Source organism: Neopsephotus bourkii, unplaced genomic scaffold, assembly GCF_033783945.1.
Source record: "Neopsephotus bourkii isolate Nb327-2 ecotype Australia unplaced genomic scaffold, CSIRO-AGI_Nbou_v1 NB_318, whole genome shotgun sequence".
Taxonomy (NCBI): Eukaryota; Metazoa; Chordata; class Aves; order Psittaciformes; family Psittacidae; genus Neopsephotus; species Neopsephotus bourkii.
In genome coordinates, this window is record NW_026900826.1 from 1,679,125 (window position 1) to 1,706,892 (window position 27,768).

The following is a 27,768-nucleotide window of genomic DNA, read 5'->3' on the forward strand; positions in this document are numbered from 1 at the left end:
CTGGGAGTTCAGAAGAGTCCCAGCCTTTCAAAATACCTCTCAACCCCAGTATCTTCAGCTCTAGATAATATGTATGTTCATCTATATTAATTTCTGTCTTTAACAATAATAAAGTTGTCTATTTCATTATTTTATTTTGCTTCAAACAGTTGCTGCTGATTGAAATATCAAATCCCACTTGACATATAAAGGTCATAATAAAAACTTCTAAAATTAGCACAGGCTATTAATGAAAATATGCTGCTTGTTAGCAGGCATGGGGTTTTTCTGTTTTAAAATACATTACCTTCTAGTTAGAAAAATATGAAAATTCTAAGGTATCAAAATGGCTAAGGACAAGTCTGATCAGTTTCTTTTTATAGTCTATAGCACCTCCCAGTGTCTCTTAACACGTTTAAAGGAAAGCAAGCCAGCTTACAAAAAAGGGGAGGTAAGGCATGTATGCTATTAAAGGTAGAAGTGCTAATGCTAGGAAGCTCCTTCAGAAGAAAACCCCACAGGTAACGTGGGCACTCAGAAGTGTTTTGATTCAAGTGATGGAGACAAGTGGTGTTTGTTAGTCCCCCCGTTGAAGTTATTGTGGTTATAAATGCTATGAAAGGGTTCATGTTTCTGTACTTTCCTTTACATTGATTTATCAGTGTTCTGACTGTGCTTAATTTTGAAAGACTGCATAGTGAAGGAAAAATTTACTGGTTTTAACAGAATAGCTAGACCTTTTAATCATTCCATCCTGGTTTTGAATTGCCAGATTCCCATTATAAATTTAAAAGAACAAATGCTCAGTTGGAATAAGTTGCTGTAGCTTCGCTGATGTTAACTGAAATTTACCTGATTGTCTGGTTCAGCCTGTTTAGAGTGTTAGTCTTCTGTTAATAAGCTGTGCAGGTACTAGATTAATGTAAAATCCTCATTTTGTACTTTGTTTCAAAAGCTAAATAGTAGTCAAGACAGCGTATTGATTGCATTGGTATTTTTATTGGTTTTTTGTGTGTTTGCTTGAAGTTGTGAGCCACAGCCGTGAATCTCCACGTCCAACTTTTCACCACCAATTGTTACAGATTTTTTTTTCCGTTTGTATAAATGATGTCATGTGTTATGAAAGTTTTAAAGTGTGACAATTCAGTGCTATGATTGTTAACCTCTATTATGTTATTGCCATAGGAATTTTCACTGTTAACTTTTTCTTACTGACGTTTCTAAATTACATACACCAGAAGGCTAACTTGACCTTTCCATCAGCTCCTATTCAGAATAAAAGTTAAAAATAAAGTCAAAGGTCGAAAAAGACAATTGAAATGCATTTGCCAAATATAGTCATAGACAGTCAATTATGCAATGAAAGCAGTGTGCCACCCAAGAAGAGCATCAGCCTTCATTTGCCAAAGCTCACTCTGTTTTGATGAGGAAGGTGTTCCAAAACATACTACTAGTTGATACATCTTGTAGTATGGAAAGGTATAATTATATGCATTAGGATGTCTTGGTCTTCTAAGCTTTAAGGAACATAGAGAGGAAAACCAGGTTTGTTTGTACTCTGGGATTCTAGAAATCTAAAAGAATCACTTTCAGATACTCAAACAATACAGAAAGCTGGAAAGGGAGATACTGGTTTTGTTTTGCAAGATTGGCTGTATAAGGAATTAGGGGGTTTTTGCCAAACTGTGTGCCTATATGGAAAATCACTGTTTTAAGTTTCCTCTGAGCTGTGTTTAGTATTTTTTTTTTTTTCCTTGCTACTGACTTCAGTTATATTAGTTCTATTCTATTAGCCAATTGATATTCAATGGTAAAAGTATCTAATATCTTCAACATTAGCACACAGTTCTTTTGTAGGTTTGGAAGCTTTTTCACTAACAATTTTTAAAGCTTTTTACCCAGAGCTGAATAATTATTTTTCATAGATGCACAGAGAGTTTGAAGAATTTTCCCAAAGTCTGTAAGCAAATTGCTTAAAACTTTGGATTAGCCTCAAATCTCTTGAGTCTCAGGTCAGGACCACTTCAGCACATTTCTTCAGGATGGAGCAATAACTGCTTAATGATACAATACTGATTTTTTTATTTTTGTTTTTCATACATTCAGAAGTTCTAAACAATGGAGGGAAGAAAAAGCTGTGGGGGAGAAGGGGCTGCAATTTATCTTTTTTAATGTATCCTGTAACTGCTTCTGCAGTTGGCTGCTGAACTTGACTGATGGTTCCCTTTTTCATTTCTGATCAATCTCTGTATGTTTTTCACTGCTTGTATCGAGTTTTGCTCTTACCCCAGTTTTGAAGCACAGACAGGAAGATGACATACCCTGTTGGTGTATGTTAACTTGTGAGTCTGCTGCCTGTGCCCAGAGGTTTGATTCTCCCCTCACAGAGCTTACGCAATCATTTTGTATTCATGGTGAGAAGAAAGAAAGTATAAACTGCTACTGTTCTGACTTTACACATATTTTTCAGTTGGTAAATGCCATGGAACAGACAAAGTGATGAATAGTTTTAATTGTGTTTTTTGGTACCCCAGTCAGATTGTCAGTTGAGCCCTTATCTGGACATTGATGTGTGAGTTCTGAAGAGTCTTGCTGCAGTGGTTAAAGACTTTACTCAGTTCTTTTCCTCACTTCTCCCAAAGAGCACCCTTATTGAAAAAGTCAATAGAAGCTGTAAGACAGGTATAACTCGGCTGCTTCCATTGTCTTTGCTAAAACCCATCTTTGTCAGCAGTTGATGGTGAAAGGATAATTTGTAATTAATTTGTGATCAAATATAGCTTGAGAGTCTCTTGCGCTCAGCCTTTAGGAGTGCTAGATCTGCAACCAGTGCTAGACAAAGAGCTAGAGGGAGCAGGGAGATCTGTTATATTTAGATCTGTTTAATCACTGTAGAGAGAAAGTAATCCTTGGCACTGTAGGCTAAGTTTTGAGAGGATACACATAAATTGCCAGTGAATTAAGTCTCTTATAATTGAAAAGATTAGCAGAATACTAATGTGAAGCAAGAGCACTTTCACATTAGTGAAGGTTTTCTTCTGATGCCACTATTGGTTGAACCAGCAGCCTCTTGAAAAATCAAGAATGCAGTGGCAAAGGCAGACTTCCTGTTTGGTTGGAACACACCCTAACTGAATCCCTAACGAATATCAATACCTGCCTTGAAAGAGCTGATTTTCAGATATTGAATATTTTTGCTCCTCTAAGTAATATATATTTAAGCAACAGAAATACAAATTTTATAGTGGCATAGCACGCATAGTCCAGTATCTGTTTTACTCTAAGAAGCATGTATAAAATGTTCTTGGAAATAATTTTGATTTCTAAGCAAGTTTGAGTATTCAACTACTAAAATGCATATAAAGTTTATTTTGTCATGATTTAGAGTTCAGGTTTGAATAAAACTGAGTTGGAGTTAATTTAATATTGCTGAAAACTGACTTGTTGGACTTTGATCAAATAGAAGTATTTTGCCCAGAGAAAAAATTAAAATCAAGATGTTTACCCAAGATGTCAGTAGACTTGTTTTTTTCTCTCTCTCTTCCCCTCCCTTCTCCCCCTCCCCCTCCCCCCTTTTTTATGGTTGGTTTTATCCACTGAAAAGAAGAGGAAATAGGCACTTTCTGGCTTTAGAGCACACATGGACCGTGATAGGATCAGACATCTTAGGATTCAGGTTCCAGGAAGGCTTTTCTAGTAACTTAGGGACCCTTTGAAGTCTTTAAAATGAGATTCCAAAGGCAGCAGAGCGTGGAAAGTCCTAAAGCATCATCCAGTGCTAGTTGTAAATCCTCTTGATAGAGTCAAAATAAACTCTGATATTTTGCTGCCCTTTTTTTTTCTGAACAAAATTAAATAAAATCTGTCAAAATTCATAAGTACAAACTGAAAAGGGTAAGCAAGTGGTAATAAGGAGAGACTTATTTTCTCTCAAAGATGGAGTTAACAAATTGCTGCATTATCTCCCAAGATTTGTTCAGTCACTCTCACTTTTTTTATGATCATGAATTCAAGAAGTCTGCTTTGTGTGTCCATTTAGAATATTTTACATGAACAAGATAATTTTTTTCTTGTTTTTTTTTAATAAAAAGCATATAGTTTAGGCTTGGACAAAGGATAGTAAGTGATTGTCAGAGAGAAAACTATTTATGAATAATGGCAGACAGGTTTTTTTTCTGGGTGATCTATTCTCTTGGCAGCTTCTTAATTCTTGCTTTAGTTTTTCAGTATGTGATTCTCAGTTCTCACTCTGCCCTTTAGTGTTCAGAATGAAAGCAAAGCTGTCAGGTGCAAAGTGATTTCCTCTTCTTGATGGAGATTACTGTGCTCTAATTTGCTTACCTTACTCCTGAGTTACCACCCTTATGTCCACCAGAAGGCTCTACTGCTTTCTGAAATGTGCACAGAAAAATATTCTTTGGATGCCTAACAAGGGCATCACTGTTGTAAATGGAATTCAACAAATTGCTTTCGCTGAAACTGTACATTGGACTAAGCAGTTAACTTCTAATGCATTTTGAAACAAGTGAATTATAAATACAGAGTAATTGCAATTGGTGAGTGAGGATTTGGTTCAATGTTTAATTTTGTCATGGAATTTCAGGCTATATATGTGATACACTGGCTTTTGAATTAAAATCTGAAGAAATTTTAACTCTTTATTTTTGCTTTTCCTTTCATAGGATGTGTATATATGTTCTGTAACTTGCTAGAGAAGTTTGAAATACAAAGACCCTAATTCCTCACCATCTTGGCAGTCTTATATTTATAGTCCTGACTGATGAGAGAAGCTCTGTGAATTCTGGCACTTGCTAGAATTATGATGATGATATTCTACAGACATTTCTCAATGTGAAGATTGCTCTTCACATTATTCATGTTCACAATTCATGGGCTGAAAACAAGTAGTTGACTCTGTCTGCAAAGCTGTCAATGAAGCTTCCTTTATGAAGCTAAGTTATGATAGTTAAAAATATGATTTTAATTTTTTTTCTTGTTAGTCTCACATGTTAGTGATAAAGAAGGGAAAAGGATTCATTTTATTTATTATGTAAGTGGAAAATGAGGGCAAAATAAGAAGACACTTCTTGGAGCAACACTTTTTGTACCCATTGATTAATTTGACTGCAACTTTCTAGGATTCCATCCTGAGAAACAGGTATGATTTCCCTTTTACTAACTTTCAGAAGGAGAAATTAGAGAACAAGAACATTTGAACACCCAGGTTAATACATCTTTGTAATGGTTATGATTTTTAAATCATGCTTTTCAGAGCCCCTGCGTGTAAATATCCTGTTTAGTCTTCTAACGTTAAAAATCCTGCTTAGGGAGAGTGTATTATTCCAGGTTGGGGTGTTAGTTTTGTTTTGGTTTTTCCCTTATAGAATAAATTATTTTCTTTATAGGTATTTTAGTAGAAAGTCATAAACACATCTTCAGGAAGGTTGCTCACATGCCCTTTTGAATAGAGAGTATGACAAAAAAAATGTTTCTCAGAATACTATTTGTTTTTTTTAGTTTCTCAAAAATTCCAACTTATCAGTGTTCACATTTTTCCAGTCCTCCTTGTCTATATTTTCCTATTCTACTTGTCCAACAAAAGTCATTTGGATATTATTTCCTAGTATACAATAGATAAATTACATCAAGAGACATAAACTTAAGATGGTGGGAGACTTCCCACATACTTTAGCTAAATGTAGTGGAGGCAGATCATCATAGCACACATCAGTTACCAGATAAACCATACAAGTATTGATTGTTTTTTCTCCTGCTACTTGTTGCATTTACCAGAAAAAGAATTCAAAACTGTTTCCACTGCAATGTAAATGGAAAGGTTTAACAACACTAAGTAATCTTTCTGTAATTTGTAATAGTTAATTACCATGACTAAATATTCATAAACTGTTCAGAAAAATACAGGAAAATGGATTGCCATTAGCACAAGATGATCTGATATCCTCTAATGGTTTCAGTACAGAACATTTCTTGGTGTCATTAGTGTGCTCCAGCATCCTACAGAGAACTGAGAACCTTTACTTTACTAACAAAGCTTTTACTCCAGCATCATGGAACAAAAAAAGGCAAATTTGTAATTATTCATTCCCCTGTGCTGTCATATCTTTGTGAAGTGTTTGTAAATAATAACAGAAACAACAACAAAAAAGGTACTGTTAGTATTCATTTATCTTCAGAAATTTAGAAGAAACCATTTCAATAGTCAGCATCCGGTTTCCCAGTGATTTTTATGGGAACAATATTTCACTTCAAAACTAGCCCTATGGATCTCTATTGTAGCAATGTCCTGAAACTCAATGGGAGTCTTCTTGAATATGGACCAAATAAATTATTTGGCTGCTGGCCATGTGTTTTCTTTCAGAGGAATATGGTTATTCACTACGTAATAGTGCAGGAAGAAAGGAGACATATGGAAACAAATTTTAAAAGAAACAGTAACATCAGTCAATGAGGCTTTAGCCATGCAAGTTGCCAAGCACTTAATGTAGTCATGAAGGCAAGAAATAAATTATGAAGCCCACTAGTCAGGCGCTTAGCATGCAAAAGTGCTGTTCTTACAGAAAATAATCAGTCAGCTTCAGTTGAAAGCTGAATTACACTAACAGTTATTGAAGTTTGATTTATTGATTCTTTTTGCTGCTGCTGTTACAAAAGGCACAATAATACATGCAACCTGCACGAAAACTGGTTTTAATAGCATCCTTGGAAATATATTTGTCTTTTCAGTTGGCTGTAAACACTAGACCAACATGTCTCTGCCTCCTTTTCCTTACAGTTTTGTTTTGAAATATGCAATATAATCCTATATATTTCCCTGTTGTATCTTAATAATGATATTTCAAGTGAATGTCATGTTTTTCTAAGTAAATGTTATATTTGTAATAACATGAAAGCCAAAGTGGCAAAAAAAAGTGACTGTAGAATTGATGCCTTAAAATGGAAGATAAATGCTTGTGTGAAAAACACAGATCAGTACAACAATTCTTGTACCAGTTCAAAACTTGTATTTGGTAGAGCTTTGCAAACTATTGTATGTCCATTCTCTCTAGATGAGTCATGGTTTTGGAAGAAAGGGGGAAGAATATTTTTTCAGCATCATGATCATTGTAATAATGAACTGCAGAAACTATAATAGATTTTGTTCCTGGCTTGGCAAACTATCTAAAAGATTTTGCAAGAGAGTTTACATAATTCTTTCCATTTAACTTTCTAGTATTGCATATGTTCTAATTGTTAACTCTAACACACCAAACTTCTAGGTAGTTTGTAGACTATATAAATGTGATTTAATGTTTCATAAGTATTTTATGAGCAGAGTTAGTGGTTATACATTTTCATACTTACAACCTTAATTCACTTGTTAAAATAGGCTCTCTGTTTGCTAATAGTTACCAGCTGTAACTAATACATTAGCAGATCTACAATGTAGTATTTAAAATGACGCATTTCAAAATCAATAACAAATGTCCTGCTGTAGATCTAATTGGAAAACTTGTCTTATACAATGCTCAGTATACTGTACAAAATTCTTTTGAAATTAGGATAAATCAAGGAATAGGAGAAAATTATGTATAACTTTCTAAAAACTTAGAATAGGAAAAGCAAAAATATTACTTACTGTAGTTGTTGTTTGCTTCTCTTGTCCCTTTTACTTTGCCTCGCTTATCAATCCTCATATACCACTGAGTTCGACAGAAAAGTCTTCTCACTCTTACATCCCCCCCTTCCATATAATCATAGCTTCTGGTGTGTCGCTCAGGGCTGGAACAGTTCACATTTGTAGCCATTTGCTCTGGAGTCATGTCATTGCAAGCTAAAGATATAGTGCCCATTAGAAAGATAATGTAAAAGTATGATCTGTAGAGCAAAATTGGCAGGATCCATGTCAGTATCCATTTGTGCATTATAGTGCAGTGTTCTGGGTGTTCATGAACAACATAATGAAAATTAAATCTCAAGTAGACTGTTGCTCTTAGGTCACCGACCTGCCTTCTGTCTTTACGAGTTACAGATTCACTTAAATGAGATTGTTCCCTCTTCTAGAATTCTGATCGTTATTCCTTAATAGTTAGTGGTGAAATAGAAGAGCTTCTTAAATATCTCTTCAGTCAGAATATCCTTTAAAGACACAAGTTATAAAAACCTTTGTTGTCGTGACCTTCTGTACTACTTGAATTTGCTGCTTGCACTGAAAGTAAAAGATCTGTGAGAAAAGGTGCATGTGTAAGTTTTATGCTCAATTGTTACAGATTTGCAAGGATACATATGCTACTGAAAGTTACTATACATAAATGTATGACAAGCTGAGCTGACTTTAAAAATATGCAGATGTCTATACAATAGATATCTCACACAAATTTTTACATAAACAGACATTTAAACTGATTGTAAACATAGTTCTGTCTTCAGTTTTAAGTCCTTGCAAAAATCCACTATTAATGCAGTTGAACTACTTTTTCATGCATGGTATAATTCTGCTCATTACTTCATACCTATATATTTACCTATATATTCACTATTAGCACAATTTATCACATAACTTTTCTCTAGTTCAAATTTCAACAGACCTCATAGTCTTAGCTCTGTATTTTTTTTTATTCCTACCCTTTTCAGCTTATTAATAGAAACAGTTTTCTTAATGCTTTTTTAACATCTAGCATATACAGATGAAGATAAAAGTTATTAGCCATTAGAAACTGTTAAACGTTCTTGTAAAGGACAGATAACTTACTTGTTCCTGTTGATAAGAGCTGGATACACAAGTACTCCATTTCTGTTGTCTGCTTTTTGCAACATGAGACACTCTACTGTAGCTACAAGCTTTCTCAGCTCAGAAAGACTCCACCAGAATTATAATTGTTTCCATAAATCAACACGCTGGAGCGATGGTGTGTATGTGCTTATGCGTGCGCGTGCATGTGTGTGTTGAGCCTGTTGTTCAGTCCTTTTCGATAAATACCTTTGCTGACCTCACTTGGAAGCAATTAGAATTTAACCAGTCAGCTGTCAGTTGAATGCACGAACAAAAATAAAAGGAGACTCGCATTGTATCGTGTCCAGTGGTCATCAGAGGGAGCTATGTACATAGTTTATACTTTAAATCTCCAAGAATCTACTTTCTAAAAACATATATTCTGTGGTATGTGGATAGAATTGCTTCACATACTAGCTAGTGTTTCTGTGCTTGGTTTAGGTCAATAGTTATCTGTCCTTAAGAAATTCCTCCTTCCTCTCTTTTGTACTCACACATTTATCTCCGTTTGCTTTCAGATCTCTGCCACAGTTCAGTGGATTCATAGTCTGCTTAGTGCCTTTCTGATGGATATGAAACATGTGGGTCCATTATGTACTGTGGAAAAGGGTGTGCTGGGGCAATTTATAGATCATACAATATATCTTTATATCATGAGATTTCTATTTCATCAACCACTAGGTGAAAATGAGAATGTATGTTTGGATGTTCAAAGACCTGTTCAAACACAGTCTTTATCAACATGAAAGAAAAATTACTTCTACATAAAAGCCTAGTTCCCTAGAAGTGGCCACAATGCAAGAAAAACTCATGCTGCTTATCAGCCAGTGGCTGAGCAGCAGACTTAAAATACAGAGAATCAAAATAATGGGTAGATATTCCTGATTTTCTGCTTCTGTACACTTATTTCTATCTTTGGTACCAGTGTGCTACCCAAAGTCTGTGTTCCATTTCACCCTTAAATTCTGTTGAATTTCCAGTGAATGTATTTATAAAACACAATGGAGCTAATTTGTCAGTACCTCCTTAACCTGTTTGTTTCCCACATTGTTGATGTGCATACACCTCAGACCCTTTTGTAAATAATAGCAACAAGGAAAGTTTGGAATTAACCCACATATTAAGGTTTGCTTACCTTTAGTAGTCTGTGCTTGATAATATAATGCAGTTTATCATTCCCTGCGTTTATTCCCTTACTCCTTCCTTTGTGTAAAAATTGATGTAAAAATGAAGTAAACTGTAGACAGTTAAAAATCATAGGGAGTACATATGTGCCACCTTGTGGTGACGGGGGCATAGGTGAATTGGGCTTTTTCACAGGAAGGATCCAAAATGAGCATAAAGGTGTATGGCACCAGGCAACCTTTTATTACTCACCTTTTCTTAAACACAGAATGTGTCATGTCCTTCCTTAACATTCTCAACTTCATTCTCAGCTCTCACTTGGATTAGTCCCATTTGTTACTCACTTTGCATTCTTCTTTTAACTATTTTCACTCAAAGTCCAAAGTTGTTCAACTTTTCTTGTAATTGTCTCTATTTCAGCATATTGGGCTGTTCCCATAATCTGTGGCTCAGACTAGTTTTCCTAGCTCAGCAAAAGGCTCAGTACTCGCACCTTCCTGATATGGAAGGTATAGCACTTCAGCTTTCAAAGGCTGCAGTAGCCACACAGAGAAGCGGCTTTTATGAAGTTAACTCTTGTAAACTGTGATTCCAGCTATTTCCAGTTTGACTTGTATCTTGTCAACCCATGACCACTATCCTGACAAGAAGTGGGTACTAAAGTGTTTTATCCCAGTTGTGGGTTTTGCCAGTACATGTACTGGCTTTATTTCAGTATGTTCTCTGATCCATTCCACTGTCAGAATTCAGAATGATAGCAATGAAAAAAATTCTTGGTATTCAAAAGGCTTATCTGTTGTATATTGTAAAGAAAGCAACCAAGGAAGAAAAGTGATCTGTGTTTTACTCAGCAAAGTGGGATGCAGGTAGAAATGTTACTGTAAATATTCTGGGTCTTTTATGTGCAGTACCAACTTTCACTTTCAGTCCATACTGGTTTTAATTTTTCTTTTTCATTGCTAACTTATTGTTTCTGATGGTTAGTAAAAGGGGAAAAAATACATACCTGAGGTTTTGGTTCCAGAAAGCTGGAGCTACTCGTGGTAGAGAAAAGAAAAAAATGGAAATTAATTGCAAGCACTTTTCTTCCAGTTACGAAGATTATGCATAGGCCTCCAGTTCAAATAGAAACAGCTCAATAAAGTTTGTTGCCTTTTCCCTCACATAGGAAATTACTTTTTGTCCTTTTAGATGAAAACAGGACTATAGGGATCCATGCGTTCCTCATCTCAAGGCAGGCCTGTTGAGATAGGTACAGTCCAGGTTTGGCATTGGGTCATGAATGCAACTTTAAAAAAAACCCCAACAAACATTTTGTCCAGCTTTCCCTCAGGGCAACACATACCTGCTAAGAAACTCATTCTGTTGCTCCTTGTTCCCTGACCCAATTCAAATTTGCTTTAGAACATCTTTCAGAACTTTCAGAATTTAAGACAGTAGGAAGATAAAACTCTCTGTATTGGACCTTAAACCTGAGATGTTGGGTTTTAGTGCCCCGTGGCAATAGCTAAAATGGGATTGGAATGTCCTATGGAAAAAATTCCGCAGATGTGACGGTGCTAAATGTTCCCATGGTTAAATCCTTACCCTTAGTTCACTGATCTCGGAAATCAGGCTTAGATCAAGGTCGATCTTTGCTGCATGCAAAAGATACAAAACAGTGCTACTGCTTGTGCATTTCTTCTGTCAACATTGATCTGTGAAAAACACTGCAACACATGTCCAAAATAAACTCATCTAACAAGGCGGTAAAAACGAGAGATGAATAATGTGACACTTCGGTTCAGGTTTGTCATTTCAGGTTGTAAACTTAAAAGTAAATTTCAGATTTAAAAAGTGTAGTTATGACTCCTTTGTCTGCCTGGCTATAAGAATGTCTTTCTGGTTTTGGTAACTGGTTATGGGTTATTAAAATCATATTGAATAGACAAAAATAAGTTTTTCCTTGCAATTTTCAAAGCAGATCCCTGAAACATCATTCATTTCTTTGTTTCCTCCTATTCATCCAGATCATATTGAGCTGATTTAAATCTACAGGAAAATTGGAATGGGATACAATAGATACTAAAAAAAAAAAAAAAACCAAGAAAAAACCCACTAAACTATCAAATAGTTGCCATCTATGTAGCAGCTTCCTATTTTTTGTTAGTTAGTGATAGCAAATGTGTTTTATGTAGCTTATTTTAGGGTAAACAAAGGCTGATAATACTGTAGCTCAGTCAGTAAGACTTAAAAGGTTAAAGCCATGCAGGCTTTTTCATGAGGACAATGGAGTATCATGATAGTGATTTTTGAAGAAGTTAGAATAAAAAAAGAATGCAGGGGCTGTCGGACGAATCCTTCCTTTCAGAATGGAGCTTGTACAGTGTGGTGCTATGATAAGTGTCCTTATTTTTCATAGTTTGATAACCCTCAACTTCAGGTAATCCTGTCTGTGGTGATATTGGGACTCAGACTGTGGTTATCCTAAGATGCCACAGAGCTGAATTGTAACAGTGCATTTTTGGTGGAGATTAAAAAAAAAACCACAAAAAACCAAAACCAAACCAAAAACCCAGAACCCAAATGTGCAGCATCTTTTTATACACACAGATGGTTGGATCAGTATCAGCTTTAAGACCTAGATCTGTGAAACTTTGCTGAAGTATTTTCTAAAAAACTTGCAGAAAACTATGACTTTCCATGTAATCATTAAATTTTACATTAGTAGCAATAAATATAAAATAAGGCATTCATATTTAGTTTCTAATTCAGAGTGTAGCTATATATAGGTACGAATATGGCATGTAATTTGCATAATCAAATCTTGAATGATTTATGTTTTTTTTTCTTTTAAGTTAGCCACTTTTAACCCTTCACCTAGGTCCATATAAAGCATAACTATAAGTGTAACTTGGTGGCTAACCATTTTATGGACCACATAAAAAAAATTTACTAATAACTTCTAAATCAAGAATTAAGCTTTATTTCCATGAAAATATGTATCAGTTATTACCATGCCTGTCTGCTGTTCTTTTAATCCTAGAAGACTGTTTCAGTTTTTTCTAATGGGAGTCCACCTGAAGGCAGATTTTGGAGGATAGATTTCAGCTTTTTTGTTAATTGTTTTGAAATCTTGTTAAACAAATGTTGATTGAGAATGAAAATATATTCTCTTATTCAAATATTTGTTTATATCTCTAATTAAAACCTAGTCATGGAAAATAGCTAGACTATGCAAATTATATGGTCCCTCTTTGACCTGCAGTACAAGTTGCACTCTTTGATTAATCCACAATAAAGCTGAAATTATTAGTAGGCTTCCAGTAGCTACCTGTTGGCATCTAGTTAAATGGCTGTGCACAAAGGACTGCATTTTCTGATACAAAGATGCTACCAGTTAAAGTAAGAAATAAAAAACTGTTCAAAGGATTAGTAAAAAAGTACAGCAAGTATAATGGCACATGGCTCAGCATCTTATATAGATATAGACCTGTACATGATGAAAGGACTTGGAGTATAACCTAGTAGCAGGTAACCTTACATATGTCTGTGTAAGGTAGTCTGTGACTCATTTGAGAGTGAGCTGGGTGGGCAAAGAGATAGCAATTGCTCAGAATTTGGGGGAAAATATTTTGGTTGGAAGTGCAGTAGGATTTCATGAGAAGGTTGGGATTGAGCACTCCCAGGAATGTGCAGAGGAAGAGAAAAGCCAGCACAAAAGGGAGAAAGTTCAGAAAGGGAATGGGGAAAATGTGAGGAAAGGACAGGGACCTCAGTATGGAGGTTGTGAGTCAGTAGACAAGAAAAAAAAACCAGGAACATTTCCAAAATCCTTAAGTGAAATGAAGCTTTGCAGAAAAGCAGTTTCTTCAGCTGCCCTTGGGCCTACATTTCAGATCTTTTGCCATGGCCCCAAATGTTACGTGCCTCTGTCTACTTACAGCCGCTTTCTACAGCTGTGAGTTTCTCCAGTTAAACAGGTGTGGTAGATCCAATACATACTGCCCCTATTGCATACTCTCGGTGTAAAAATGCTCCTGTGGTGGAATTTGAAAAATCTAAGCTCACATGTATGTATGCTCTATGTTGAAAATTTATTAATGCTGTGATGTAAAATACTCCAACAGCACAAAATGCAAGTTTTCAATCTCATGCATTACATCAGGGAGGGAACTTGTGAAGAAAACAATGATGGCAAAAATCAGTCTATGCATACTCAGACACAACCAAACCAGTGTTACCAAAGTAAGCTTTTGGCATTGCCATCTACTTCAACAAGTCCAGGATTTCATGTGAGCTTTAGCATGAATTTCTTCTTTATGATTCTGTTATTTGCAAGTAGTTTAGGTCTTGAGATTTACCTAGACGTTTTTTCAGTGACTGGCTCTTTTCTATATAAATAGGCATTAAAGCAGGTTGGTATAGGCAGTACAAACAAATATAAAAGAACAAAACATAAGACTTGAAGTGGCAGAAATGCTATTGGATTTCTACTGTTTACTTAATACTTGTTTTTAGGAAGCAGCTGGAGTAAGACCTTTCCTAACCTTCAGCTAATTGTATGGTCTACTATTACACATGTTCTAAAAGCAAAATAACAGGGAAATCCCATCCAAAGCTGTGCAGTTTTCAGAGAGTTAAAAATTCACCAGCAGATTCAGAAAAAGAGCAATTCTCTGTAATGACTGCATTATTTGTTACCCATCTGTCAGAGACAGAGACACCACTTAGACACAAAGGTGTAAGGTTTTCCAGCTGTTTACTATTTGAATTATAGATAAGCATTTGCTGAACTGAGGAAATCCAGTAAAAGTGTGTCTTTACTGAGAATCTTCATTAGTAATTGGTTTGCAGAATGAGCTCCACCATATTTCCTCACTTACTGGTAATGAAGTCCATGATCTAATAAATGTGTGTGAATTCAAGCCAGAATAATAATTTGGTAATCTAGTAAGGGTGTGAAAGGAGGAGGTAAATGCTAGGGATCTGAGTGCATATCAAGTGCATGGTTAGAACAAGCATGTCGGCATTATTCCTGAGGTACCTAGTGTGAGCATGGACTGGTGAGACAAATTTTGTAATTATAAAAAGAAAAAAAGAAAGTGTTGAAATACCTTTGCATTCTAAGTAGCAGGGAAACTGAGACTGCCAAAACTGCAGTTTCTTTCAGAGCTCATGCAAGAGAATTAAGCAACATATGACACTTGATTTCAAATTGACTGTAATTTAAAGATGCCTACACTGAGAATTACCAAATAGTTGATATTGTGAGTAAAAAAGCACCATCCTGCTCCTCTGTACATGTAGCTTTGGAGATTGAAGGAGTGATCTCTTCTGTCTGTGAACAGCTGTACTTCCAAGAGTTTAAATGTCTCCTGCTGCAGCTGTTGCTCTGTTAGATGGTTATTTGTCTAGCTTGTGGCATCAGCAAGGATTGAATTTTGTCAGCAACTGATGAAGGTCAGGCTTTGAAACAGATCTTAATCAGAATTGATGTTGTACTGATGTGCCTCTTTACTCCTGGCTTACTTTACTTATCATAACTATCACATTACTAAAATAATTTTTACCCTTTTAACATTAATTCCAGTTGCTAGTTTTTCACACTTACTTTTGACAAAGTCTGTCTGTTGCAGCTAAAATATTCTCCACCTAAACCTAAATATTGCTGTTATGTGAAGCTGGAATGCAAAATATTTTGGAGTGGGGGGAGGAGGAGTGAGGGAGAAGCTAGGACAATAAGGGATCTGTGTATTCTTTCATCCCCATGGGAGACAACTTTTTAATCATATAAAAGAGGAGGGAAAACTTGATCCCCTGATAGGAACTTGTCTAGTGAAGCGGCAATTTCTCCTTATCACCTTTTTATGATACTGGGATAAATGCATTTGCAGCATCTGTCTAGTTTGTACCTTTTGCATCTCTGTTAGCTCTGCCATACTTGATAGTGCAACAGAGACCTTTTCTGTAGGAGAGAGAAAAACTTTTATGATCTTACTTTGTCAGCAGGCTGTATGAATACAACCGTCTTGCTTCAAAGGTTTAAATGGTACAGATTGCCTGTCCCCATACCTCATGGGTGAAAAACTGTGGCAGATATGTGAAAAACAGTTCTGAGGAATAGGTGTCGTAAGAATGCTAGGTATTCACTTAGGCAGTAGAAATAATGTGATTTTGGAGGCTTTTGACCACGAATAACATAAAGTCCATAAACAATTTATAAATAACTAATACTCTGAAAATTGCTTTTCAGATCTATTCCATAAATATACATATACCAGGTTGAGGGTTTTTTTGATTGTTTGGTTTGGGAGTGGGGTTTTTTTGACTTTTAGGGGAAGTGGTTTTATTTAATTTTTTTTTTTTTTTAAATCCAGTTGACTGAAAGCCATAGAATAAGAAGATATAAATATTTAAGGAAAGTTACTGGGAATCCTGATACGCAGGTTTTTGCTCGTTAACCACATTTCAGTATAATTCCTCTCTGAAGATCATGCTGTTTATTTGTTTGTTTCATAGCATTGTTAGACATGAACAATACATTGGCAGTGCCTGATATGAATTCTGAGTCTCTAAAAAGTCTCTGGTGAATAGTTTATCAAACTTAACATGTATTCTGTAATCTGGAGTTGCAGATTAGTTTTCCTGCTTGAAAAAAAAGGGCTTTGCCCTTTCTGATTGTTCCTGCTGGTGACTAAAACTTTCAGGATCTTTTCCTGATTGAGAAGCTTTTGGAAGACAAGACAGCTGTCTTAAATTATCCTGAAATCTGGGCGCTTGTTACAATTCTGACTCTTCTATGAGGATTGTGAGGTTTTATCAGTAATCCCCAATACCAACATAATTTTGATAGCCATTGCTTCAGCAGCAATAAGAAGGTATCTTTTTAGGAGTGTTTAGTGCTAACCTGTAGAAAAAGAATTGTGAAAGTGCAAAGAAAGAGCTCTGTAAACACTAAAGTTGAAGGGATGTTAGATGAACTGTATTAATTCTGGCATTTCCCCAAATCAGTGCACTTGACTTTGCAATTTTAAATTTCTTCTTGTCATGGTTTAAGCTCAACGGTAAATCACGCAGTCGCGCTCTCACTCCCCCCCTCTTTCCTTCTCCCGCTCCCAGAGGGATGGAGAGGAGAATCGAAAGAATGTAACTCCCATGGGTTAAGATAAGAGCAGTCCAGTAACTAAGGTGTAACACAAACCACTGCTGCTGCCACCAATAATAATAAAGATAAGGGAAATAACAAGGGAAGAGAATACAATACCACCTGCCAACCGATAATACCCAGCCCGACCCCGGCAGTGATTTAGCGCTTCCGGGTAACTCTCAGTTTACATCCTGGGCATGACGTGCTGTGGTACGGAATATCTCTGGGTAGTTTGGGTCAGGTGTCCTGCCTCTGCTTCCTCCCGGCTTCCCCTCCTCCCTGGTAGAGCATAAGACTCACAAAGTCCTTGGTCAGACTAAACATTTGAGTAGTAACTAAAACCATCAGTGTTATCAGTGCTGTTTCCAGGCTGAAAGTCAAAAACACAGCTACTAAGAAGGAGAAAAAATGACTGCTACTGCTGAATCCAGGACATTCTTATATTTTCAGTGCAAGGGGTGAAGAATTTTACTTCATAATCTTCTAAGGCTCTTTGTTATAATTTTAGGCACCAGTATCTCAAACATAGAGAAAGATGTTTCAAAGAATGGAACTTTGATCCAGTAACAGTCTTTGAACATCCATAAATACTGCTTCTCACGGAGGCTATTGCCTGGATATGCAGGCTTGATAAACCTTCGCATGAGGGTAGTGATGGTTGGCCCAAAGAGCCTGTTAATGTGCAGGCAGGTGTTGGCATGTGGAAGAGAGTAGAGAACCAACTATGGGACAAGGGAAATTAGGAACATTAGAAGCCTTGAAAAAGAAGAAATAGCTAAAACATTTGGGGAACGCCCAGAAAGAGGAAGACATGTATGAGACCTGGGGAGAAACAGAGGAAACTAATGAGGTATTAATCTATGCAGTATGTCAGAGGAAATACGAATTGGAAAATAGGAGAACCCACAGAGGTAAACTGTGTCATCCTGGGGTCATTCTATGAAGGTGCAGGGAGAGATCAAGGGATTTCTCATATAAATTCCCCCTTCTTCTGTCTGATGCTTTTTCAAAACATATCTAAGAGAAGTAACATCAATGTGCGTTAGGCTGTACGGCACGGAATTTTCTGTTTTTTAGTTCTGTGTAAATACATTTCATATTCAGTGTATTTTAGTTTTGGTAATCTGCAATGAAGGACTTCTAGGGATGGAGTACTTTACCACACGGTGACAAAACTTTATTCGCACAAAAAATAAGCTACCGATACCCAAAAGAGTTTGTTCATGAAAACTAGAACTGAGTTCTCTCTTCTACCTTTATATGGTGTGCTATTTCAAGTCAAATTTTGCATGCCTGATTGTGTGGCTTATGCTTCTCCCACTGAAGGTGACTCAGCTGCAGCAAAATGACTTGGTGACCTGGTGCAAGTGAGACAGTAATCATTAGAGTTGGTGCTCAGCAGGGCCAACCCAGTCTTTCTTCTAGGTCTTCTGAAATTAAGGCAAGTGGGTGAGAAGGTTGTCCTTTTTTTGTTGTTTTTGTGGTTTTTTTATTGGTAGTTTTTCTCTGCAAGTGAAGAAAACTGTTCTTCTAAAGCTTGTCAAAGGAGACTGCCACCCTCCTCAGTGGTCTCTGCTTCTTGGCCTAGATGTGAAGGTGCAGGGGAAAACGTATGGCCTCAGCGGGGCAGCCCTGATATCTGCAGAAGAAGCTGTGGTGTTGAGGATTGGTCCTGTAATTTCTTTTATGATTTGTTCCTTTGTGGATGGAAATACTGCTATTTTCTAATGCTTGTAAAAACACAGTTGTTCCACTTTATGAAATGACACCATTAAGTTATACCCAGTCTTCAAGATTGCAGATACTAGTCTGCAATTAGCACAAAAAGAGCTCCCATAAGGGTTGACTTGAAGATAAGGCTTCCATTTAGTGGCTTTCTGGAGGTGAAGATAGATAATTTTTTTTGGAACCTTTGTATCATACTTACAGGCCAGTAATCCAAAGTGGTATTCCTGTAAAATGCTGAGGTCGAAATGAAAATTAGGTTTTTTTCCCCATGAGCTTTATCGCTTGTGGATTTATAAGCAAAGCTGAAAGTAGCGATTTTTCTTCATTATGGTGTTGGCTGGTGCACCCAATTTTAAGGTAATGGTGCACTGGAGTATACTCAAAATAGGCGTCTGAAGAACTAGATTGTTTTGTGTTTCTTAGGAATTGTTTTTGGTGAGAATTCTGGAATTGTGTGTGTTTCAGTTCCTGTCCCACCCTTCTAAAAGATACATACACTCTCCCTCTTCAGTTTTGAGAAACACCCCCAGGGCATCCTTCTTATTTGAATTGATTTTCTGGTTGTTTATCTTTTTCAATCTGGTCGTGAAAAGCACATCTGGTTCCTATTTTAATCAGTATTCCAGTGGGAGCAACATCATATTATAGAAGGCTAACAATGCTAAAATAATAATCTGTAATGATGCAACTTCTGGTAATTTAAAACTGTTTTATCCACTGTTTGTAGAAGCGTGTTGATGTAGGCCAACTGATCTCTTCGTAGATTAAACTCACTCTGGGTCCTTATAACAGAGAAATAGCTGACATCCACGTAGGCAAATCCCTTGAACTGTCAGGAATTCCTTTTTTTCCTGAAGTGTCTGAGCATTTTAGTGCTTACGGAAGGTGCAAAACTGATAGTTGTGGAAACTAAAGTAATCAGTTGGCAAAGAGATTGGGTAAAGCAGCCCTGGTGCTAGTTTACATGTTGTGGCTTTTATTTGTTCCAGTCCTGCATCTAGAGGTTATAGGGCTGAGGTCTTTCTCTTGTTTTTCTTTACTTTGTTAGTTGGTTCAGTACTTGGCATATATGCCAAGACTGTCAGAAAGTAACAAGGGTTATTACAAAACTCTGTGCTAGAGGCTAAACCGAGACCTGCCGTTTCAAATAGGTTACCAAACCACCTTAAGTGATAGGACTTACATTTCTTGTCTTGGTTTGAGCCAGCAATAGAGGAAAGACTGCTATCATTTCTCTGACTAATGCATATATACGTACTTCAGCAATTATGTAAAATTGAAACATGAGATCTCTGCAATTTTCATGAGTTTGCAGTAGTCCAGAAAAGCAACAGACTCCAATATCTTTTTTAGGAAAAACTAAAGTCTGAAATAAAAAGAAAAATTAAAATTTTGAAAGTGCAGTTTTTAGACAGGAATGGTGGAGCTCTGAAACTGCAGTCGCCATTAGTGGAATTCTCCTAAAGGTCTGCTTTCTTGGCAGGACAGCATGAAGGAGGTATAGAAATTAAACGTAGCAGTAGGTTTCATTTGTATTATTAGCTCACTTTCCTATCTTGAGACAACCAATTAATGGATTAATATATTAGCACTTCATGATTTTGTTCTTTGGAACAAAATAAGCTATGTTTTCTCACAGCTCTAACAGTGAATTATATAAAATATCAGAGCAAAGCAATGCAAATGTTAAAGAATCTAAGCTTTGGAAATGCTGTGTCTGAACTTCTGCAAATAATCCCTTCTCGAGGTCAGAATATCAGGTCGGTCAGGGATATCCAGTGACTCCATGGTAAAGCAGGGGAGCCACAATCTCTCTCATCACTAAAGTTTTTATTTTGCATTTTTAAATAAACCAGGAACAAGCGCAGGGTGTATATAGTATCACAGCCCTATGTAGGCAGAGGAAATACCTTGAATAGCTTTGTTCCATCATCTTGAAACATGGAGTTGGTTAAATTGGTGAAATGTTGTATTTTCAACAACCCATATACAAGAAAGTATCTCCGTAAGATTGCGCTACATTCCTGGTAGACACAGATGCATTTCAGTGGTACATACATGGAAATATTACTACCTACCATGTGCAAAAGTACTTTGGAACCCTCATCATATTGTGGAGCTATTATATTTCTCTGCCAGATGTTATAGCAAGCGTCAAGAAATACTTTGCTTAGGGGGAATTATAGAATCAAAAAAAGAATGGAAAGATGGAAGAGTCTTAAAAGTTACTTTGGTGAACTGAATTTTATTATTTGACTTTTATTTCTATTTTGACACTATATAATTTTAGCTGTATTTTATAAATTATTCTCATCTTTAGAGTGTTCTGCTTTGAAAGGACTTTAATAAGTCAAAAAATGTTTTTGTTTATACTGAAGAAGGGGGAGGAGAATCACTTGAAGTCCATTTGGCACTTTTAATTTCCCTAGCAGCAGATTTCAAGCTGTGGGTGCTGAAAAAAGTTTCCAACCTGGGATGCTTCTCAAGTCAGAGATGGTGTGCATTGGCTAATGTCTCTGATGTTCAGATTAAGCTCTGGTTACAAACCAAATTTGTTTTTCCAGATCCTTGGTTTAATTTCTAGATCTTTGTGATCTAACTTCAAATGATTTCCTCTCATCTTTTTCTCATATGTATCAAAATTTAACTTCTACGTGAGTTGTATAAATGCTTTCAGGATACTTGGGGAGGACTGCATAAGTAATAAAATACTAAATAATAAAAATAAAATAATAAATAATAAAAAGGAGAAAAAGCTTCCCAATAGGTATGATTTCTGAAACCTGGCAAATTTCTTCAGAAAAAGGTTTGCAGACTCCATCCCAAGAGGCACATGGAAGCAGCAGTCATATGAAGAAAGAAGAGAGTCAGTCCTTGTAACTTGGGATTGTAGCTGGGGAAAGTGAGGTGTAAAGAAGAGATGTACTTTTTCCCAGGCTATAAAATGAGGAGGAAATAATGCAGGAGCTATCAAAAGGAGGGCAACTACCTGGGAGGCTGTATGTTGGTGTATGCATTTTGCCTTCTATTTTTCCCAGAATGGGATAACGGTTTGGTAAATGATGAAGTCATGCAACATCTGTGACTTTGGAGAAATACTTTTCCATACCCCCCTCCACCCCATATTCCTGAGCTAATTGCAGCTCAAGCATGTAATTTTTCACAACTCTCCCCTTATCTTCACTACCAGAATAGATGCTCTTTTCCCCAGGCTTTATCTGAACAGTTCCCCTCCCTCTCTCCCCACTAAAACTCACCAGCTTCCTATCTATCCTGGAAGATACTACTGTCTTGATTATGGGAGTGAGTTCGATTTTTTTTTTCTTTTGGCTCGAGAAACGGCTGGTTTGCTAAAATCATTTTTTCTGTGTACATAGGGTTAGTTTGGTTTTTTGCTGAATAAGTGAGGAAATAAGGTGCAGGATGGGTAGGAGGGAAGCTGAAAAATGTTTAACATGAGCTGACTTTCTTCAAGTAGTTACGAAAGTAAATAAATTTTAATAAATCTTTGATAGAATGAAATATAAATATAGGTATAGTTTATAAAGTAAAATGTGTCATTTTTTTCAATGGTCAAACTATTTGTAAATCAGTGGCATAATACAAAATCATAGTATAGTTAGGGTCGGAAAGGACCTTAAGATCATCATGTTCCAACCACCCTGCCATAGGCAGGGACACCTCACACTAAACCATGTCACCCAAGCCTCTTCTGTTTCATTTTATACAATTAAACGTCATTAGTTTTCTTTCACTTTCTCACCACAAGTAAAATGATACCGGATCATATCATTCCCATATTTTGGAACAGAAAACCCACCTGACTTCAATCATTTTGGTTAGAAACTGATGGCATGATAAAATCACTCTCGTCAACATCGAATATTATAAGATAAGAATATTAAGAGCAGCTTTATTGTGCGAAATGAAAGCAGATAAATTATCTCTGCTTTATCAAAGCTTTACACATTCTAGAAACAGATGCCTTTTCAAACTAATACAAAATTCCTAGATACTAACTTTTCAAGCAAGAACAGCTGTCAGAAATCAATCCCTTGTGATTAACTGCTCTTGGAGTAGGCCAGATCTATTTATTCTTTTAATTTTATTTTTTAAATTAAACACTATCACAGAATGAGTTCCTAACATCAATATATTGTATTGTTTTCATGCTTGCTCTAAGGACATGCAAGTTAATTCAGAATTCGTTGTATATTTCATCCCATATATATCTATTTCATCCTATTCGTTTCATAATATAAGAAATCATTTGTAATCCAAGTTAAAAAGTTGAGTTTTGTCTTTGATCACAGTTTAAGGACTATGTAATGCAGCTTTTCTATTTCTTTTTTTCTGGTGGTTTTAATCTAATCACAAGAGTGACAAATGAATTAGGGCTGGTATGGATTCTGTCAGTTGTATTGCTTTCCCAGATAAATTATTCTGTCACCTTCTTGAAGAGATGAGTCAGTTTGGGACTTTGACCTAGTCTCCCTCACGCTTTTTTCTTTTTTTATTATTATTATTTTAATTGCAAACAGATAAATGTGTAAATTAAATATTTGGCGATAAAGTTTCAAACTGTCGGAGAGTGCCTGATGTCATAGAGCCGGACTCCTGCTAGATCCTCTGCCACATGCCTGTGTACACATGCAATTCCCTGCCCAACTGCACCTGTTCAAGCTTTTTGCTATTCTGAGAATACATCTGTGTGTGTGGCAACTAGTCTGCTTTTAAAATGGAGATGCATTTCTAATGCCTTCTGGGCAACAGCATTCAGAGACTCGGATAGCATGGTGCTTTCCAAGTCATGAGTAAGTTAAGAAGTCGGTCATTCTTCCCTTCACTGTTAGTTACCATTTTAGCCTAAAAGGATTTGGGATTTCAGATGTTCTAATCTATAAATTGATAGTGCAGTTTAGTGAGCAGTACTAGAGATAAGGAGCAAAGCTTAAATGATTTCTCATTCGTAACCCTCATTTTAGATACTAATTTTTACTAGCCAGAGCCAGCTTTCTGTATTTTATGTGATTAAAAGCGAGGTGCAGTTTTACATGAACAAAAAAAAAAAAAAAAGAAAAAGGTGGTCTGCGGTTTCTTGTCCATCTTTGGGACGACTGCAACTCTAGGTTTCCACTCAACTTCAAAGCAGCAATAACTGCACAACTGCACTAATGAAACTGATAATTGTCAGAGCCAGAGGTACGGTCATTTGTAAGAATGTAAATCTTTCAAGTTTATCACAATGTTTGTTTTTGTATACTTTGACGCTGAAGACAAGTATGATCAATATTTGACACCTAACGCTATTTTCAGTCATGAGACACGGTAGTACAGATACAGGATTACATGGCTCAAATGTTGATGTCTGTACTCAAATAGTTACATATGATCTGAAGTGTCAGACCCTCAAAATCATATGAATAAATTTGTAGTGTTCAACTTGGAGGCATCCTAAGGGTGCATATTTTTAATAATTTTTTTTCTCTGATGGGGATCTAAAAGCACTTGGATTGCTGTATAAGTGGGAGTAATTAATTAGTAATTAATTAATTAGGAATTATATCTTCTAATATCTTATAATGTCAAGAAGACAGAAATTAACAAAAGCAGGATTTCCATTACTGTAAAAGAGGAAATTATATAAAAGATCAAAATCTCTAGGCTTACATAAACACGTTCAGGAAAGGAACAGTTTTTAGGTATTACACTAAGAAAAATAGACCCCAAAGATTTGGGTTCCACCTACAGCACCATGGCAAAAATCAGGGAATGTATTAAAGTGCTACCAGGTTCTCATCACCTGATAGTCGTTTGTTCAAAATTACCATAATAATTAGAACCAGAATCGTAGCTCCTTCCTCTTTCTAAGCCTCAAATAGCCTCAGAGAATAGAAGGGCCTTGGAGTGTTTCAACATTTACTAAAAAAATGGAACCAAGCTGAATTCCTAAAGGCTGTTGGAGGTTGCTTTTTTAGTCAAAAGTATCATGAAATCTGAATGGCAGTAATGGGGAACAGAACTTCTGTGCCTGTTTTTTGGGGTGGTATCTTTTGTGTGCATGCATATTTGAATGGCCGTTTCTGAAGACTCGCATATAAAAGTTTGCCACCATGATAAAAATGCATCAGCTTTTTCTTCCTAACACGGTTCCTGCTGTTAGTCACAGGGTTACGTGCAGTTCTTAATCAGAAAGAAAGCATATACATATTTCTACTCTTATTCTTCTATCATGAAAAAATATGCAAACCCCTTTATATAGATTGTTTTGTGGCCAATAAATATAAAAGACAGTAAGTTTATTTTAATTATGGACTGAGTCCACTTTACCCTAAAATCTGCTGATCTAGATGGTTGAAATGTTTCCCTAGCTGAAAAGAGAGATACATCTTTTTCTTCCAGCATGCAAATACTACTCAGAGCGGTTCTGGAAGCATTCATCCACTATGTAATCTCCCTGACAGTGCAAACACTGCTAGTGGAATTTCTTAGATACATGTGCAACAGTAATTGGCCTCATCTCATAAAACGCAGGAGATGAGATCTCATGTGTCATACTTTTGTTGATTAGGTAATTATCAATAAAGCCTTATTTTCAGTTGTTAATTATTCTTCATGTCTTTTTCATTTATGGGTATTTCATGTCGTGCTACAACAACAACAACAAAAAGATACTCTGGGGTTTTAAGCAAAAATAATAGAAAACATTTTTAAGAGTTAAATTATTTCATTTAAGATGGAAAAACCCCAGCAGCATAAAAGCTTAAGTAGTTGAATTTCTGTGTGATGCTTCCACAAGCTCAGAGTTCATTCTAAGTTTCTGCATGGCAGCTGCACAAGAAGAGGTATTGCAGAACCCATTCCACAGGTATTATTACTGAATAGTAAATATGAGATAATCTGACTCTTCTTCATGTTAATTGAGAAAATCTGTATTCAGAATTTGGGATAAAATTATACCCAGACTTCCATGTGAGTTTATAAGGTATTGTTTTCTGAGTATGTCCTGTATAACCTTATTAGGGACTCATCTTGAGCAATTTGCTCATGTGGCTTTTCCTCTACACACCTTCAACTTATAAGTCTATTTTCTAAATCAGCTCTTTGTAGATATGAGAGATTTTCAACAAATTCTTCTGAAAATTTATTGTAGCAAATATGATATTGTTTCCAGCTGTTTCTAACCCAGAACTGATATTAAATACTGGAAGATAACGCAACCAGATCACTTTCTCCATCAGACTTTGACACTGGGTCATGGGAATTAATAATGTTAAAAATATATCTCGTATTGAAGCTGGAAAAGCCAGTCAGAGATATCAACCAGCAGCAGATGTTAAAGCCGAACTCTGGTTTAGTTACTACCTTGCACTGCAAGAGAGGAAAGATATCCTGGAGGCCAGTCATGACATTTGGTTTTCTGGGTGGCCTGCTTGTCTTCTCTTCAAGTCATCTAGTCTGAATAGTACTGAAGACACTTTCAGGTCAATCAGCTAGCAGCGCAACTTTTCATTCCTTCCCACCGCATGTTAAGATATTGGTGAAATAAGATGTGGGTAAGATATCAAGAAAGGCAGATCTGAGCTAATACAATCAGATTTGTTTTAATTTTTTAGTGCCTTATTTTGTTAGGACATAAATAGCTGCTTGGCAAGTTTCCATACTGTTTCCTAATTGTCTATGGGAGATAACACTAAAAGTGAAATAGAAGTAATAATGTTGAAAGTGCACGAACACCCAGTTGTTCACCAGATGCAGCTGATTCCAAGTACTGGATGCTAACTGCAGACTTTATATGTGCTTCTAGATATTGCTCATACTTCTGGTGTGATGAAAGGGCCATGATAGATAAGTATCTACTTAGACATTCATAAATGAGATAAGGTGTAGATTGCTGAGCTGATATAATTTGCTCATATGCACTGTTTAATTTACAGTGCTTTCTGAAGGCTTTAAGATTACAGAATTTGGGAGCAATGCAGTAGCTGTTTCACTGTGATGTGCCACATCTAAAATAGCTCGGTGTGAAAGATTTCCTATACTTGCTGGGAGGCAGAAATTTTTCAAGGATCAAGGTGATCACTTATCTCCAAGTGTTTTTTATGAGTTCATTATATCTTGTACAGGAAAATTTGCTTCTAGAAACAAAGTAATTAAAAAAGGGGGGGGGGGGGGAGGGAATAAATCCTTGGCAACACCTTGGGCAGCAAACTAGTTTGTCACTCCATTACGTGGGTTTTGTTTTCAGGTTAGTGCATTTCTGCGTAAGTTATTATACAGAATATAATGTCTAGTTTTCCTAGACAGAATTGTGAATGTCCAACATTTCTTGAAAGAACGTCTGCATAAAGCTAACAATCCCAATAAAGGAATAGTTCTGCTAGGAACAAATCCAGGTGAATCCTGAAAAATCGATGTGGAGCAGAGCTGCTCTGCTCTTCTCGTCCGAGTTTGCTCTTTCTGCCTCTTTTCCTTCCACTAAGGCTGTTGAGCAGAATTTAAATTGCTATATACTGACAGTGCCTTAGTGAATAGCTACTGAGAAAAGCTGTTTACTTTAAGTTTAAGCTATTTGTTTTGCTTAAGGACTGAGTTAAGTGAGGTGTGATAGCTTTGTTTAAGGACTGAGATAAGTGAGGTACACTTTAACAACTGTGCATCTCTGCGTCTTGGTCTGCGGACAACATCATTTATAAAAAGAATAACTGATCTGCATCTGGATAAAGTGTTGTAAACTAATCTGCCAGAAAAATATAGTCTAATGTTAGAGTGTTTACAAAACTATTAAATTTTTTGTTATGCTATAAGAAGTTGAAAATACTGAATTCAGAAAATAGAAAATCTTATCCAGTAGTTTGGGAATATTAAATGGGCAGAACCAGGAAAAGGAATCTCAGTTCCTTCTGCCAGAGGACATTTTGGGAGAAGAACTTTCTGTTTGCAAGATGTCTTAATATATAAAATCTTCACAGTCTACTGCAAAATTCATGTTGCGAGTTCTCTGATTATTTCCTAATTCTAACACAAATGAGACTAT

The 27,768-nt window shown here is 36.2% G+C and overlaps 1 protein-coding gene and 1 long non-coding RNA gene across 5 annotated transcripts in view; one reads left to right on the top strand and one right to left on the bottom strand.

Annotated features, from left to right (window-relative positions):
• FGF7 (fibroblast growth factor 7) overlaps positions 1-9,913 on the bottom strand; it is a 30,786-nt gene extending 20,873 nt beyond the window's left edge. Inside the window, exons 1-2 of one of the 4 annotated variants that reach the window (XM_061347370.1) lie at positions 8,729-9,913; positions 7,616-7,854 (exon numbers count right to left, since the gene is read on the bottom strand). In XM_061347370.1, coding sequence (XP_061203354.1) covers positions 7,616-7,854; positions 8,729-8,793 — 304 coding nt within the window. In that variant the 5' untranslated portion in view covers positions 8,794-9,913. Of the gene's footprint in view, positions 1-7,615; positions 8,201-8,728 lie in introns of all 4 variants that reach the window. The other 3 variants (XM_061347372.1, XM_061347371.1, XM_061347373.1) reach the window with 3 other exon arrangements.
• Positions 1-27,768, top strand: part of LOC133209047 (uncharacterized) — a 110,655-nt gene that overhangs the window by 28,904 nt on the left and 53,983 nt on the right. The gene's annotated exons all lie outside the window — the stretch shown is intronic.